Source organism: Lolium rigidum, unplaced genomic scaffold (genome assembly GCF_022539505.1).
Source record: "Lolium rigidum isolate FL_2022 unplaced genomic scaffold, APGP_CSIRO_Lrig_0.1 contig_5526_1, whole genome shotgun sequence".
NCBI lineage: Eukaryota > Viridiplantae > Streptophyta > Magnoliopsida > Poales > Poaceae > Lolium > Lolium rigidum.
Window position 1 is genome coordinate 530621 of NW_025900948.1, and position 15474 is coordinate 546094.

The 15474-nt window shown below is 46.9% G+C and overlaps 2 protein-coding genes across 2 annotated transcripts; one reads left to right on the top strand and one right to left on the bottom strand.

Annotated features, from left to right (window-relative positions):
* Positions 1 to 4554: 4554 nt before the first annotated feature.
* LOC124681759 (disease resistance protein RGA5-like) lies at positions 4555 to 9132 on the top strand. The gene is made up of 3 exons (XM_047216585.1): positions 4555 to 5808; positions 6704 to 8720; positions 8868 to 9132. The coding sequence occupies exons 1-3, from the start codon at positions 4997 to 4999 to the stop codon at positions 8916 to 8918; spliced, it is 2880 nt and encodes a 959-aa protein (XP_047072541.1). The 5' UTR covers positions 4555 to 4996; the 3' UTR covers positions 8919 to 9132.
* A 772-nt stretch (positions 9133 to 9904) lies between these two features.
* LOC124681763 (probable glycerol-3-phosphate acyltransferase 3) lies at positions 9905 to 14550 on the bottom strand. The gene is made up of 3 exons (XM_047216588.1): positions 14417 to 14550; positions 13759 to 14341; positions 9905 to 10840 (listed from the first exon to the last, which is right to left on the bottom strand). Exons 1-3 carry the CDS (start codon positions 14548 to 14550, stop codon positions 9905 to 9907), a joined length of 1653 nt encoding a protein of 550 aa, XP_047072544.1.
* Positions 14551 to 15474: the final 924 nt, after the last annotated feature.

The window sequence follows — 15474 nt, forward strand, 5'->3', positions numbered from 1 at the left end:
AAACGGCATTCAAGACCAAACTTGGTCTCTATGAATGGCTCGTTATGCCTTTCGGTCTTTCCAATGCACCATCTACTTTCATGCGCCTCATGAATCACATCTTGCGTCCTCTCATTGGCAAGAGCGTGGTTGTCTACTTCGATGATATTCTTATTTATAGCAAAAACCTCGAGGACCATGTGCAACATGTGAGAGAAGTCTTGTGCATCTTGCGCCATGAAAAGCTTTATGCTAACCTCCCCAAATGCACATTTGCTCAAAACAAATTGGTTTTTCTTGGTTTTGTGGTTTCCGCTAATGGGATTGAAGTTGATTCTTCCAAGGTGGAGGCCATCCACAATTGGCCTACCCCTACAAATGTTGGCCAAGTCCGAAGCTTCCATGGACTTGCCGGGTTTTATCGCCGCTTTGTGAAAGATTTTAGCACCATTGCTTGCCCTTTGAATGAGCTTACCAAAAAGAATGTTCCATTTGTTTGGGGCAAGGCCCAACAAAATGCTTTTGATGAGTTGAAGAAACGCCTTACCGAAGCTCCACTTCTTGTTCTTCCAAATTTTGCAAAAACTTTTGAGATTGAGTGTGATGCAAGTGGGCTTGGTATTGGTGGTGTTCTTATGCAAGAGGGCAAACCCGTGGCATACTATAGTGAGAAGTTAGATGGCGCACGCCTCAACTATCCTATATATGACAAGGAGCTCTACGCTTTGGTTCGTGTTCTTGAAGTTTGGCAACACTATCTTTGGCCAAAAGAGTTTATCATCCATTCCGACCATGAGTCCTTGAAATATTTGAAAAGCCAACACAACTTGAACAAACGACATGCAAAATGGGTCGAGTTCATTGAGTCCTTCCCATATGTGATCAAATACAAGAAGGGCAAGGACAATGTTGTGGCGGATGCTCTTTCCCGCAAAAACACCCTTTTGCTAACTCGTTTGGATTTTCATGTTTTGGGACTTGAAGAGATCAAAGAACTCTATCCTTCCGATTCTTTCTTTGCTCCCATTTTTGAGAAGTGCTCCGTTGAGCGAGGAGTAGATGATTTCTATTTGCATGATGGCTATTTGTTCAAAGCTAACAAGATTTGCATTCCCGAGTCTTCGCTTCGAAAATTGCTTTTGCAAGAGTCTCATGGAGGAGGTCTTATGGGCCACTTTGGCCGTGACAAGACATATGCCATGCTCTCAACCCACTACTATTGGCCAAAGATGAAGCGAGATGTGGAGCGCCTTTGCCGTCGGTGCACAACATGCTTACAAGCTAAGTCTACCTCCAACCCTTATGGTCTTTACATGCCATTGCCTATTCCTTATGCACCATGGACCGATATTAGCATGGATTTCGTTCTAGGCTTGCCTCGCACTAAGCATGGTCATGATTCCATATTTGTTGTAGTGGATAGATTCTCTAAGATGGCTCATTTCATACCTTGCCATAAGAGCGACGATGCTTCACACATTGCTTCATTGTTTTTCAGGGAAATCGTTCGCCTACATGGAGTACCACAAAGCATTGTGTCGGATCGAGACGTCAAGTTCATGAGTTATCTTTGGAAGTCACTCATGGCGAAGTTTGGAGTCAAGCTCTTGTTCTCATCATCCTCGCACCCGCAAACGGATGGCCAAACGGAAGTGGTCAATCGAAGCCTCTCCACCCTCCTACGCATCCTCGTGAAGAAAAACTTGAAGTCATGGGAGGAGTGCCTTCCTCACGCCGAGTTCGCCTACAACCGCGCCAAGCACAAGACTACGTCAAGGAGCCCCTTCATGGTCGTCTATGGCTTCGAACCTTACACGGCACTCGACATACTTCCGCTTCCCCTCCACGAGCGCATCAACATGGACTTCGACAAGCGCACCGCCGCCGTCAAGAAACTATATGAAGAGACAAGGGCAACCATACAAGCACATGTTCTTCGTCAAGCCAACCGCATCAACGCCAAGAAGAAGGCAAGGGTATTCGAAGAAGGAGACCTCGTTTGGATCCACCTCCGGAAGGAACGGTTCCCTCATGAGCGCAACTCCAAGCTCAAGCCAAGAGGAGATGGCCCCTTCAAGGTCCTCAAACGCATCAACGACAACGCTTACGTCATCGACATACCAACATCCAAGTACTTGGTGAGCAACACGTTCAACGTCTCGGACTTGTCACCCTATCATGGAGATGAGGAGGTGCAAGAGTCGAGGACGACTCTTTCCCAAGGGGGGGGGAGATGATGTAGCCCCGGTCACCGACGTCGCTACACCAAGACCAACAAGTCCCCCAAGTGGACCGATGACACGAGCCCGAGTCAAAGCACTACATGATGAGGTGAACTCGCTCCTCACCACCCTTGATCTTGGTACCCCTTTGGATGGATTGCTACCTCATGCCGACGTATTATGTGTCATTAGATACAAGGAGCATCAAGGTCACCAAGAGGAGGACACACCATGGTCAAAGGGAGGAGAGGAGCAGCTGGACAGGAAGATGGACGCGAAGATGGACATGGAGCTGGACTGGAAGTCGCCCGAAGAGCGCAAAGAAGAGAAGATGGACGGCCGGTCCAGAACCCGGTCAGACCGGCCTCCTGACCGGATCACCCGGTCCACAGCCCGGCTCGACCGGCCTCTCGACCGGGCCGCCCGGTCGAAACCGGGATTTGCGCTCGTGACATCCGGGCGCCATCCGAGGGACTTGGAGCCTCGCCGGTCGCCGCCGGTCCACGAGCCCGGTCCGAAACCGGCTGCCCGGTCACGAGCCCGGTCCGACCGGCCCCCGACCGGCCTGCACAACTTAAGTCACTATTTCGGCCCGAATCGTTTCACTTGTACCTTTTCGGCCCATGAAGCCTTGTAAGACTATAAATACCCCCAGGACGCCCCTTTAGCTCTTTAGACTTGTTTTGAACTCAAACCTACCTTTGAGCTTAGTCTCCCTTGGGTATCATCCCTCTGTAATCAAGGCACCTTAGTTGTTGACTTTGAACTTGTTGAGTGAGATTCTAGTACAAGCTACTCTCTCTCCCTCACCAAGTTCTTTCTCTCCAACTCCAATCTCTCCCCGGGGAATTCTACCACGTGTCTCTTCCTCGGAGATTCTATTGGCGTGGTCCATCGAGCCACGGAGGTAAGCATCGGGTGTATCGGGTTGTGTGTGTGCGTGAGTATCGGAGTTCCTCGTGTTCGTCGTGTTCTTCGTGTTCCTCGCGTTTTCCCATCTTCCCCCTTGGTTTCGAAGTCAATCCGCGAGATCGGGCCACACACGGGGTCTTAGACCTCATCAGGAAGTGGGAAGATAATGGGGTTTATAGTGTCAAATCTTTATATGCTGTGGTTAACTTTGGGGGAGTTCAAACTATTGACATACATTGTGTTTGGAAAATCAAAGTACCCCCAAAAAATACATTTTTTCCTCTGGTTGCTCTTCCATAATAAGCTTCTCACTAGAGACAACCTGGTCAAAAGACAAAATGTTGATGATCTGACTTGTGTGTTTTGCAATGAAGTAGAGTCCTGTCAACATTTGTTCTTTGATTGTGTGGTTGCTGCTAATATTTGGAAAGAGACCTTAGATGCTTTAGATATTGATTTGAAAATTTCAAACATACATGATGTTGCTGCCTTGTGGAATGACAGAAAGAATAAAAAGAAACATAATTTGATTTTTGCGGCTGTTTTGAGAACTATCTGGATTACCAGGAATGATCATGTTTTCAATCGGGTGCAATGGCTGGGTATGCAGGTTTTGTGGAAACGCTTGGTATGCAGTTGTGCCCAGTGGAAGATCTTACTGAAGGAAGAGGAAAAAGAAGGGCTGATGTGTATGATGAACAAGCTGGAGGGAGTGGCCAGGAGGCCTCTGCTCTTGTGGCCGGATCCTGGGTGATTCCACAGAAGAGAGCAAGGACAACACTGGAGGTCTGTGAGATGAATAGCTCAAGAGGATTTGGCCCAATGCTAATGACAGCTGAAGATCTGGCAAGGACCCTGGAGGCGAATGACTTGGTCCTGGTGGGTGATGGAGCGTACTTCCAGGTCTTGGATCGTCAGTGAGTGCGCTGGATGATCTGGGGCTAGCCTGCCGTTCTTATGTTGCTGTGTGGTGGTGTGTGCTGTTTCCTCGCAAAAACACCTGTTTGTGTGTTGTCCTTCCTGTTAGGTGCAAAATATGTTGGGTGTTATGTTGTGGAGTTTGGGTGCCTGTGATGATAAATTCTGGATGCTGTAAACTGTTGTTCTGGTTTCAATATATTGGAACCGGGGGCGTGCCCCTTTTTCTCTAAAAAAAAACCAAAGCCGCGTCTCGCAACAACTTAAAATCCCCTCCTTATCAACTCACCATAAAAAAATCAATGGCGGAACTTGGTCGGTCCGAGGAGGCATGGTCTTGGACATGCCAACCATGGGGTGCATAGCCTCCCTCATCCCGCCGACGGCGCTGCTCCCCTCCCTCGTGCTCTCGATCCCCGACCCGATCTGCGCCTCACACCCCGGGCTCAGGCGCCGACCTCGCCTCCAACCCCGGCGGAGCGCCGCCCCACCCTCCACCGCATCTCGCTTGGCCGGCGGCGCTCCACCGCGTCCTGTTCATCCCGCTGGGTTTGCGGCGCCTGTTCCCTCCACCTCCTCCGCCCGATTCACCGCCGCCGCTGGCTAGACCAGTTCGTTCGGTGAAGAAGCTCCAGCGGCCGCGGTGGACACCTGACAGTGGAAGTGTGGAACTACTGTTAATGCTATGCCGACTGATTAATTTCTTTTCCTCGATCTACATCAAACTATCGTCCATGTCCGTTCATGATTAATTTTGCATTGTCTTTGTGCCTCCCAATGCTCCGCAAGTGATGAGCACATGGCCTGTCTCTGTCCGTGCCAAGTCAACTGGATCTCAGAGAACAAGAAGTCTACTGCAACCAGAAAATCCTCTACGCAATCTCTTGCTTAGTTGCTCCAAGTCCTGACCAAACCGCAGATTCTAGAATCACACATACCAGGAAGGTCCTCTCACTGACGGAGCAATGGCGGAGGCTGCTGTTGTCAGTGTTGCCACGGGGGTGATCAGGCCGCTCATGGCCAAGCTCACCAAGCTGCTGGAGGAAGAGAGCTCCAAGCTCAAAGGTGTGCGCCGGAACACCAGATTCATAAGAGATGAGCTCAACACCATGAGTGCCACACTCGATATCCTTGCTGATTCAGAGGACCTTAACCCTGAGATGAAGATCTGGAAGGAGCATATTCGTGAGCTCTCCTATGACATGGAAGATTGCATCAACGACTTCATGTTTTTCTCTGAACCTACGGGTTTCAAGGGGTTCTTTCAAAACCTGAAGAATCTCAAACTTCGCCATGAGATTGCCGGCGAGATCGAAGAGCTCAAGGCCCGTGCTATTGAGGCGAGCAATAGGCACGAGAGGTACAAAATTGACGGTGGGTACATGCCCTTTGTGTGGAGGTTGACACCTTCCTCTAGCATCCCTGCCATTGATCCTAGGCTGCATGCCCTTTATGTGGAGGTTGATAAACTTGTCGGCATTAGGGGTCCTAAAGAGGAGATCATTGAGTGGTTTCAGAAGAACAATTCTTCCCAACAGCTCAAAGTGTTGTCAATTGTTGGGCCAGGTGGTCTTGGTAAGACTACTTTGGCCAACCAAGTCTACAATACGCTCAAAAGCCAATACTCATGTGCAACTTTGGTGTCAGTTTCTCAGCAACCTGATTTCAGAAAGATTCTCAGAGAGATTGCTAAAGGAGTGGGGATAACTAGCTACAGATCTGATGATGATGTGAAACAACTCATTGATAGGATCAGAGAATACCTCCAAGATAAAAGGTAAGCTTGATATACACCTACAACGATGTAGCGGAGTATATTGCATGATTTGAGCAATTTAGTTCTAAATGAGATGATATTTTGCTAATTCCTTTTGGAAGCTGTGTTGGTGAACTTAGAAAGGGATCTCATGATTAATCCATTACTACGATTTACAATGTACTTTTTGTGCTTGTCCTTTTGTCAATATATTCTTAATCCAGAAGGAAGAATCATTGATATATAGAATACACTAGTACTGAATAATGTGAGACTTATTCTTATGACCATTCCACATCTTCCTAGGTGGATCTGGTGTGAAAGTGTCAGCACTAGCTGCGCTTCAGGCTAACTAGCACATATATATTAATTACACCAACTAATTGCATGCATTATTTACTCGCTGGTAGGCACTTCTAGTAGCCATTAAAAAGATTCATGAAGCTGAGCAGGACCTTCACATATTCTTGCATTTGGCTGCACAAAGCTTGTACATAGTAATGCTTTTTATGGAAGCATGGAAGGTTATACATGACCAATATTTTTCAACTAAGTATTTTTTTTACAATTGTACTATAAATTTTTTTGTTCTGGGGAATTGAACTACACATTTAGATTACTTAATTATGTTCAAAGATCTCTATTTTTTGCCTTTTCCTTTGGTTGGGACTCTGCGGTTTGTGATGCTTGATCTTGTACATACATTCTTTGCTCTCTTCTCCTTCTGAAAGAAGGATACATAGAACTCCTGCCTCCTTTTTGAAAAAATATTATAAAAAATATTATTATCGAGAATTTACAAATATCATTTTCGTTGTAAGGATATTTTTGGACTGCACTTATTGTCAGACGAGGCTTCTTCTTATCATGATTTTTTTCAGTACCTGTAGTCGCATTTACTATTACCTCTTTGCAGGTACTTTGTTGTAGTTGATGATGTATGGGGGACAGAAGCATGGGAAACTATGAGGCTTGCATTTGTGAATAATAATTGTGGGAGCAGACTTATTGCTACAACACGTGTTAGTCCAGTTGCATCGTACTGTTCTTCTCAAGGCGGTCATGTTTACCAGATGAAGCCCCTTGGTTTTACTGACTCGAAAAGGTTGCTTCTTGCAAGAGCATTTGGTTCCGACAATTTACACCATCCTCACCTAGAAGAAGTATCAGATAAAATATTGGGAAAATGTGCCGGTCTGCCATTAGCCATTATTACTATCTCTAGCCTGTTGGCTGATCGGCATGCCGTGGAAGAATGGAATAGGGTGCTAGCTGGCATTGGTGCTTCACTTGCAAAGGACCCACTTGCCGGAAACATGACAAAGATTCTGTCTCTTAGTTACATTGATCTTCCTCACCATCTGAGAACCTGTTTGCTGTACTTGACTGCGTTTCCAGAAGATACTATTATCAAGAAACGAATATTGATAAGTAGATGGATCGCTGAAGGATTCATTCATGAAAAACAAGGGCAAAGCAAATATGAAGTAGGGGAGGGTTATTTTAATGATCTTATCAATAGAAGTTTGATCCAGCCTTATAAGGTAATATATGGCGAGGCAAAGGCATGCCGAGTTCATGACATCATTCTTGATTTCATCACCTGCAAGGCTACTGAAGAGAATTTCATGACTTCATTTGATGGAACAAAGCTTACACATAATTCAGATTGTAAGGTGCGCAGGCTTTGTGTCATCAATCCCAACAAAGGAGACCTAACAATGCCGAAAAACATGGAACTCTCTCATGTCCGATCACTTACTGTATCTTTGGGTCGCATGAAGAACTTTTGGATGTTTGCTCCATCCCTTCTCACATTGGACCTACAGGGTTGTAGAGATATAGGTGACTGGGATCTCACACATATTCAAAAGATGTTTCTTCTGAAGTATTTGAGTCTTGGACAAGGAAATATAAATAAGCTCCCAAAAAACATTGAACAATTGCAGAACATAGAAACATTGAACTTAAGATATACAGATATTAAAGAATTGCCGTCGTCACTTGCAAGGCTTCCAAGGTTGGCCCGTCTATATGTTAATAAGTACACAAGATTTCCGGATGGAATAATTGGACAGATGCGGTGCTTAGAAGACCTTAATGAGTTTGGGATCTCTTCCTGGGATGCAGTGAAATCTCTGCAAGAATTCTCCAAGCTCACCAATCTGAGGACACTGAAAGTAGGATGCAGCGATTCTATTCAAGACCCAGATAGCGTAGATGAAGCAAGAAGGCAATTCAAGGAATTATGGAGTCATGTGGGGACATTAATTTCTTCTGAAACTCTCCATCATCTATATTTCCCTGGCAATCGTTATATCTACAGTTTTTATATCCTAATGTCGCTAGAATCGTGGTCCCATGCTACTCCTTGTAGTCTTCGGAAGCTCCGCATATCATCATGGTGCATCAACAAGGTTCCAAAGTGGATGAGCTCACTTGGAAATCTTAGAGAATTGGAACTTTTAATCTTCAGTATGGGACCGGAAGATGTTGCGATCCTTGGAGCAATGCCAGTTTTGCTTTTTCTGAGTCTACGCGTCAATCACGGCACTAATGGGAGGATACTCATCCGTGGGTTCACAGGTTTGAAATATTTCAAGCTGAATCTCTTGTTCTGTGGGACCGCACTGGAGTTTCAAGCAGGAGCTATGCCAAAGCTTGAGCACCTCGAGTTGGAACTTCCTGTGCACAGAATGGAGTGTCTGAATGGTGTTTCAGATTTTGGTATCCGGCACCTTCTGGCCCTGACCAAGCTCGAGGTTTTTGTTGATTCTGATAATCATTACAGGAAACCTGACGTACACCTGACAAACAAGGAGGCTGTAAGCCTTATTAAAACTGTCATTGGGACGCTTTGCATCAGTCCAACTATATCATCATCGTCACGACTTCGCCAGAGTTGCCTTCCTTTTAAAGAGTACATAGAATACGTAAGTTCTCTATCAACTGATTGAAGTTCGTGCTCTCACTTATTTGCTACTGTATTTCTGACTTTCACCCCAAAAGTTCTTGCAACTCTGCACTCATGACTCTTATGTGGGCTTTGTATTAAATTTTCTTCTTGTGTCTGAAAACAGCGCACTCGCCGTTACGGGCTGCTGCCCGAGGATGTTTCAAGGTGTAACTGAAGAGGTGCATGGATCGTTGTTGTATTTAGAGATGTTATATTGGCTGCTCACTTGTAACTTGCGACGAAATTTGGTCTGTAATCCATGTACGGTATCGATTCATATCAGACTTGCAGACTTAAGTAAGACTATACAAGTGATATGGTTCGAAATCAAGACTTGTGGTGTAGAGTGGCTCTTCGTGTTGTTACTTCGAAAGCAGCTATGAGTGTGAATCAGATGTGATTCATTAGAGCCTCTAGAGTATAGTCCTGACTCCTGAAAAGGCCCCCAGCCAACACGATTGATGGCGAGGGAGGGGTGGAATCAAATCCTAGCTGCTGAAGCGTGAAGCTGTACGTCGCCATCACTCATCGGTACTATTAAGCCCTCCCAGTGAGTAGAGAACAAGCGCCACAGCAACAGTGACCTGTCTCTGCTTAGCCACCATGTCACTAACGTGTCTCTCCTTGACAGCATAGTTATGGCCGATGATGACAGAAACCTTGAAACCCTTGGCATCATCTGGTCAGCTTAAGCAAAGAATGGTCATTGAGTCGAAATTTTGGACACCTAATTTCCAGAACACATCCTATAGTTCTGATCAACCTCATCTCACTCATCACATTTCTTGTCATCATGTGTTGGTGTGTGCAGTTGTGCATCCTAGTCATTGTGTTGTTTGAAATAAGCTTAGATTCTAGCTAGATGTTTGGAATAAGCTTAGATGACATAATGACATTCGACCATTTTTTTGAAGGATAATTCGAAAATTCCAGCCAACTAAGAATCAAGCAAAACCGTCTTACATTGTATATTTGTGACATTTGCACAAAGCACTCAGCACAACAAAAGATTAACCAACATAAACCCTGACGAGCCACGAGCCCACACGACACGTGTATGCACTGTACAACATCAGCATTCAGCAGCGACAGAAACAAAAAGCTTGTACTAGTAGTCGTCAATGTATAGTAACTGCATGCGTCGGCTTCGATCAGCAGCGATCAATTCTTCTTGCCGCCGTCGTCGGCGCCGACGACCCCTTCGTTGCCGGCGAGGATGAGGTACTTGTCCCTCCTGGTCAGTCCGGTGCGCTCGTACCCGAGCGCCTCCGCCACCCGGCGCTGCACCTCGTTCGCCACCGCGCGCGCCCCCTCCTTCCCAGCGCCCTCGCCTGTGACGACGGGGTCGAGGAACTGCACGAGGTAGGACGGCACGGGGTTCATGAGCAGGTACAGCGGGTCCAGCATCTTCCTGCCCCCCGCGGTGGTGCCGTGGAACATGTCCACCGCCAGGTGCAGCGCGACCGGCACCACGTCCACGCCGCCGGCCGCCAGCTCCGCGAACAGAGGGCTGAACCGCAGCAGGAACGGCTCCCGGCACGTGGTCCCCTCCGGGCACACCACCAGGCCGCCGCCGCTGGAGCGGCGGAAGAGCTGGGCCTGCATGGCCGCGCGGTCGGCGGCACGGTCGCGGGTGAGCCGGAACGTGGGGATCGGGGAGAGCAGCTCCGACAGGCGGCTGATGCTGTAGGTGGCCGCGGCGAGGTCGCGGCGGCGGGCGGCGGCGGAGACGCAGAGCGGGTCGAGCAGGGACCGGTGGTTGCACGCGAAGAGGCTGTTGTTCTTCTTCTTGGTGCCTCCGGCAGCGGCGAGGTCTGGCGAGGGGTCCGGGGAGGAGGAGGATGCGATCATGCGGTTGTGCATGCCGAGGGCGGCGAGGAGGGGCACGGAGAGGGAGAATGGGAGCAGGAGGAAGACGGCGGCGCGGAGCAGGGCCAGCGGCGCGCCCAGCGGGAGCCACATGAACATGGTGAGCGTGGCCGTGGGCGTCGGCCGGAACGCCGTGCGGCCGTCGTGGAAGACGAGCGGCTTCGGGTACCGCCGCGGGTGGAGCGCCCCGCGTCGCCGCCGCGCGGACTCGGTCGGCACGTACACCTCCTGCATGCATAGAGCACATTGTTAGTACCGACAGTTCATATTTCTATCGAATTATAATTCTTAAAAATAATTCAGAAATAAATTTATTTAGTGGTTGAAATTTGCATATTTCAACGCCTTCCCCAGACCCCAACCCTACCCCGCCACTAGCTGGTCCATGCCGTTGCCATGACCAGAGCCCAGAAGATGCATTGGATGCGCTAGATCTGGAATCGTCCCCGTTCTCCGGCCTGGTGCCTGGCTGTAGGCTGTAGCTCGCCGCTCGATGGAGGGCGGCACGGACAAAACCGCCTTCAGAAGGTCAACTCGGGCGTCAATGCCGCGCATCCCCGCGCCGTCCGGCTTCTGCTAATCTCCTGTGCCTAGGAGTCACGCCCACCTCCTCCAGTGAGCATCGCTGCCATGCTGAGCAAGGGCCTTGGGCGTCGAATTGCTCGAAGTAAACTCTTCTTAATTAATTACCGATCGAGACCAAATCTATAAATAATTACCGATCGAGACCAAAGCAAAACTTTTGCGGGAGCACCTATTTTGAATAATTCTGAGATTCTGAAACTAGAACCCTGCCCCATCCAAAATATAGACACCTTTACCATTTCTTTACTAGTTAAACATTCCTCAAATAATTCAGTTCCATAATACTATATATACTAGTACGTTCCATAATGTATAATTATTTTTACCGTGAGCCAACGTGTGCTGTAGAAACCGATGATCAAAGTTAAAGACTACTTCATGTTAATGTCCTGAATGCCAAAGTTGAGGTTTTAGATACGGTCGAGTTTAGGGACCATATGTTAATGAGTACGTAGAACCAGCCGTAGATGTCATTTTCCCGAAGGTGCTGAAGAACTAGTATCGCTAGCTTTCTTGTACTGTTGGCGGCGTACTGCTTGGACAGCAACATAGATCCACCGGGCAGGGTGTACTAAACCATGAGTGATCACACAATATGCTGTTCAACGTCATTCACTTTATAATACCACATGGATATTTTATAGTTAACCTACAGGAGTAGCTATTTAATACTTCTCCATCTCAAAGTTTAAGGCCCACATTTTTTTCAGAAAGTAAAACTATGTCAAGTTTGACCAAGTTTTTGTCAAAAATTATTAACATGAAAAATACAAAATCAATATTATTAGATAGATAATGAAATATATTTTCATATGGTATCTACAAAATATCATATTTGTTCATAGATTCTTCTAAAATTTTGGTCAAACTTTACTTTGTTTGACTTAAAAAAAAACCTTAAGCCTTGAGATGGAGGTAGTAGTACTCTCTCCATGTAAAAAAAATTACCTCATATTTATCTAAACATTCAAATTTAGATAAATCTATGACACTCTTTTAGGACGGAGGGAGTACTCTTATTACGAGTACCTGAGAAATGACAATCACGAGTCATGCGATATAAAGTCCCCTGTCTCTTTCTCATTCACATTAGAAAATATATTTTTAGCTAGGTGGCACGATCATGTACGTTTCCATATAAACTCTAGACGGACTGTAGCAGGACTGTGGGTACCTGCATGGTAGTTTGCAATTACTGATCGAGCTGCATGTGTGGCATTCGGACTAGAGGAGACGTATGATGCATGCAGTTCATGGCCGACATGGACGAGTTCAACCACGTACTACTTTTTATTTTTATTTTCTGAGAGAAAGATGAGAGGGTGCACATCCCAGTCAGGGAAACACTCCTAGAGAGGGCTAGCTATGTTGATTAATCGGTGCATGACATCCATGGATAATATAGTATACCTATAGGCTTGACTCATTGAAGTCGACGCAAACCTAGCGAATTAACATCATGGAGAACCTACACACATGACTAAAGTAGTAGGTGTAATGGAAAATATCTGAAGTACTAGGGGCACCTTGCATTTTTGGTTGTATACAATATATACTTGAGTTGCACAAACATTTCAAAAGATCTTGCCGAACAGAATAGCTAGGCTTTCAAAATTTCTTCGATTAGAATTTATTCTAGCTATCTCAGCAACAAAAAATGGGCTTGCATGCAAATTTATTGCAGGTTATGACAAGCATCCTAGAATGCGCATAGTGAATCTAGCTTCGCTTAACTTTAACTACTACTAGTACTAGTAGTTTGGTCAAGTATTAGAAGTACTAGTTTGGTCAAGTGAAATTTGTATTTTTACTACTATAGTATGCATGTCGTGAAAACAACAACATCTAAAACTCATATAAAACTATCATTGAAAACAACACTGCACAATCTCCTGTCGTCCAAAACATCATCTATTGCCAAACGAAGAAGTAATATATTCTTCTGTATTTCCCCTTTCTTCGTTTTAAATCTTTACTGACACTCACAATTAAGGGTCTCTTTGGTCATACTGTATTAAAAGTGAAGGAAAGCATATTAATAAGAGTTTTTTTTTCTATTCATGCATTTGGTTCGAAGGAATGGAAGACGGAAAATGGAGAAATTTTTATATCTAATAGTTTTAGTTCCAAAGGAAAAAAACAAAGGAACTATCAAATTCACCCAAACCTCTTTTTTTTGCAATGATATGTACAAAGAACAAGGAAAGGCCATAACATTGCCTACTAACAGCCTAATCTTACTTTTTCATATTTTCAGCCTTCACTTAACTATGTTTTTCTAGCAATTCCATGTATTTCCTATTCATGTGATTCAAACTCAATTCCGCGAAATCCTTGTGTTTTGAGAATCATTTGTGTTCTGAACATGCAATCCTATCATACTCATATTTTTACGATTTCGAAATCATGGGAATCAAAGAGCCACTAACATTAGTACTACTAGCATATATGCTAATAAAAATAATTATCACTCACTTAATACTTTAATAGTAATTTCCGTTTTACGAATAACAAGCCTCGTGGAGTACACTTACTTACGTCCTTAACCGGTAATTGCTCACCTTGCAATACGTTCGGAAGAGCTGCTGAAACGAGCACCCCAGCCCACCAATACCGACGACCGCGCCGCCCTTGTCCCCGATAACCTCCTCCACGTCCATCTTCCTTACCACCTCGCCTTCGTCCTCCGCGATTCCTAGGTAGTAACCCCCGAGCTCCTTCAGCTCGGGCGCCACCACGGCGTCGACGGCGAGGTACTCCTTGAGGAACGGCTCCACCATCGCCCTCGGCATACCGCTCACGCACACGCACCGCCTTCGGCGTCCCCGCCGCGTCGCGGCCGCGGACGACGTCGCCGCCTGGAACACCTCGGCGCTGACGTCCTCCAGGAACAGCTTAGGCATGACGGCCATGCCCAGCCGGCCGAACGCGTCCTTCCGGAGTCCGGCGAAGGTCAGCATGACCATGGCCTTCGTGGCCAGCTCGTGGCTGAGGACGCGGAGGAGAGGGTAGAGCATGAGGAGGAGGAGGCCCCGGAGGAGCCCGCCAGCCTCCAGGGCGACGAGCATGAAGTACGGGAAGGTGGAGGCGGACATCAGCAGGCCGCCCTCCACCGCGCAGACCACGGTGCCGGCACTGGCGCCGCTGTCCCCGTCCGTCGTCGTTTCCGGCGCCGTGAGCGCTTCTAGTGGCGGTGCCGTCGACGGCGTCATGGACGACGCGCTCTTGTGAGGTGGTGGCTGCCTCTCTGTTGCGGTGGCCGACGGTAGCGGCGCGCGGGCGATGAGGGATCTGAGCCGTCGGACTAGGATCTTATTGTAGAGTAGGAGGGACTTGGTGAATGCCTTGGACATGGCGTCGGCCTGCGGCGAGAGCTAGCGCGAATACTGAGGCCGCTAGCCAGCTAGCGTTGAGATGTGGTGAGGAAGCAGATGGTGCAGGTGTTTATATAAATAGGAGACCGGGGAAACGGTACGTACTTGCTAGTGTAGTACATTTAGTTTTTTTTTTGTATGTTTTGAGTATTTTATTTGTATCTATTTATCCTTTTGCCGAATAGAAGGAAGAAGCACACACTGGTGGAAAAAGAGGCTTTGGTCGCGGTTGGCAACTGCCATTAGTCGCGGTGGCCCAACCGCGACCAAAGTAGCGCGACTAAAGGCCCCCCCCCCCTTTAGTCGCGGTTCCTTACGAACCGCGACTAAAGGCCCATACACGTGGGCCGCAGGCGGCGCCAGGGCGGAGGACCTTTAGTCGCGGTTCTTCCGGCCAACCGCGACTAAAGGCCTCCGCGAGGTTTAGGGTTTAGCCCCCCTCCCCCTAAATCTGGTTTCTTTTTAATTTGTATTATTTTATTTCTTTTGGGTTTTAATTTTGAAGGAGTTTCACATATTCTACGGTACTGTATACATACATGCATATGAATGTACAATTTCAAACAAATTTGAAATTAGAACCAAAAAGAATTCAAGAGGAATATACAATATATATTCAATATCGGATGACCATATACAATATATATTCAATATCGGATGACCATATACAATTTTGAACAAGTTAGTTACAAATTCCGGTGCACATAAAGATCTACGTCATCGTAACAGTGTTCTCCTCTAGGATCGATGACTTCCCTCGCCAACCATCCAGCTAGTTCCTCTTGAAGTGGTCGGAAGCGAGCTTCGGACTAAGCGTCTTCCGGAGGTTATTCCTCGGGATGTTGTTCTCACACGTACTGGTCCCGCTCATTGCGGTATCTCCGGATCCTCTCACAAACATAG

What these genes read in the sequence shown, in the direction of transcription:
- LOC124681759 (XM_047216585.1), top strand. Translation starts at nt 4,997, where the DNA reads ATGGCGGAGGCTGCTGTTGTCAGTGTTGCCACGGGGGTGATCAGGCCG. An exon ending in GAATACCTCCAAGATAAAAG is followed by an intron (nt 5,809 to 6,703) that starts GTAAGCTTGATA and finishes ACCTCTTTGCAG; the next exon opens with GTACTTTGTTGTAGTTGATG. An exon ending in TTAAAGAGTACATAGAATAC is followed by an intron (nt 8,721 to 8,867) that starts GTAAGTTCTCTA and finishes GTCTGAAAACAG; the next exon opens with CGCACTCGCCGTTACGGGCT.
- LOC124681763 (XM_047216588.1), bottom strand. Translation starts at nt 14,550, where the DNA reads ATGTCCAAGGCATTCACCAAGTCCCTCCTACTCTACAATAAGATCCTA. An exon ending in CCACCACCTCACAAGAGCGC is followed by an intron (nt 14,342 to 14,416) that starts GTCGTCCATGAC and finishes GGACGGGGACAG; the next exon opens with CGGCGCCAGTGCCGGCACCG. An exon ending in TCTTCCGAACGTATTGCAAG is followed by an intron (nt 10,841 to 13,758) that starts GTGAGCAATTAC and finishes CTATGCATGCAG; the next exon opens with GAGGTGTACGTGCCGACCGA.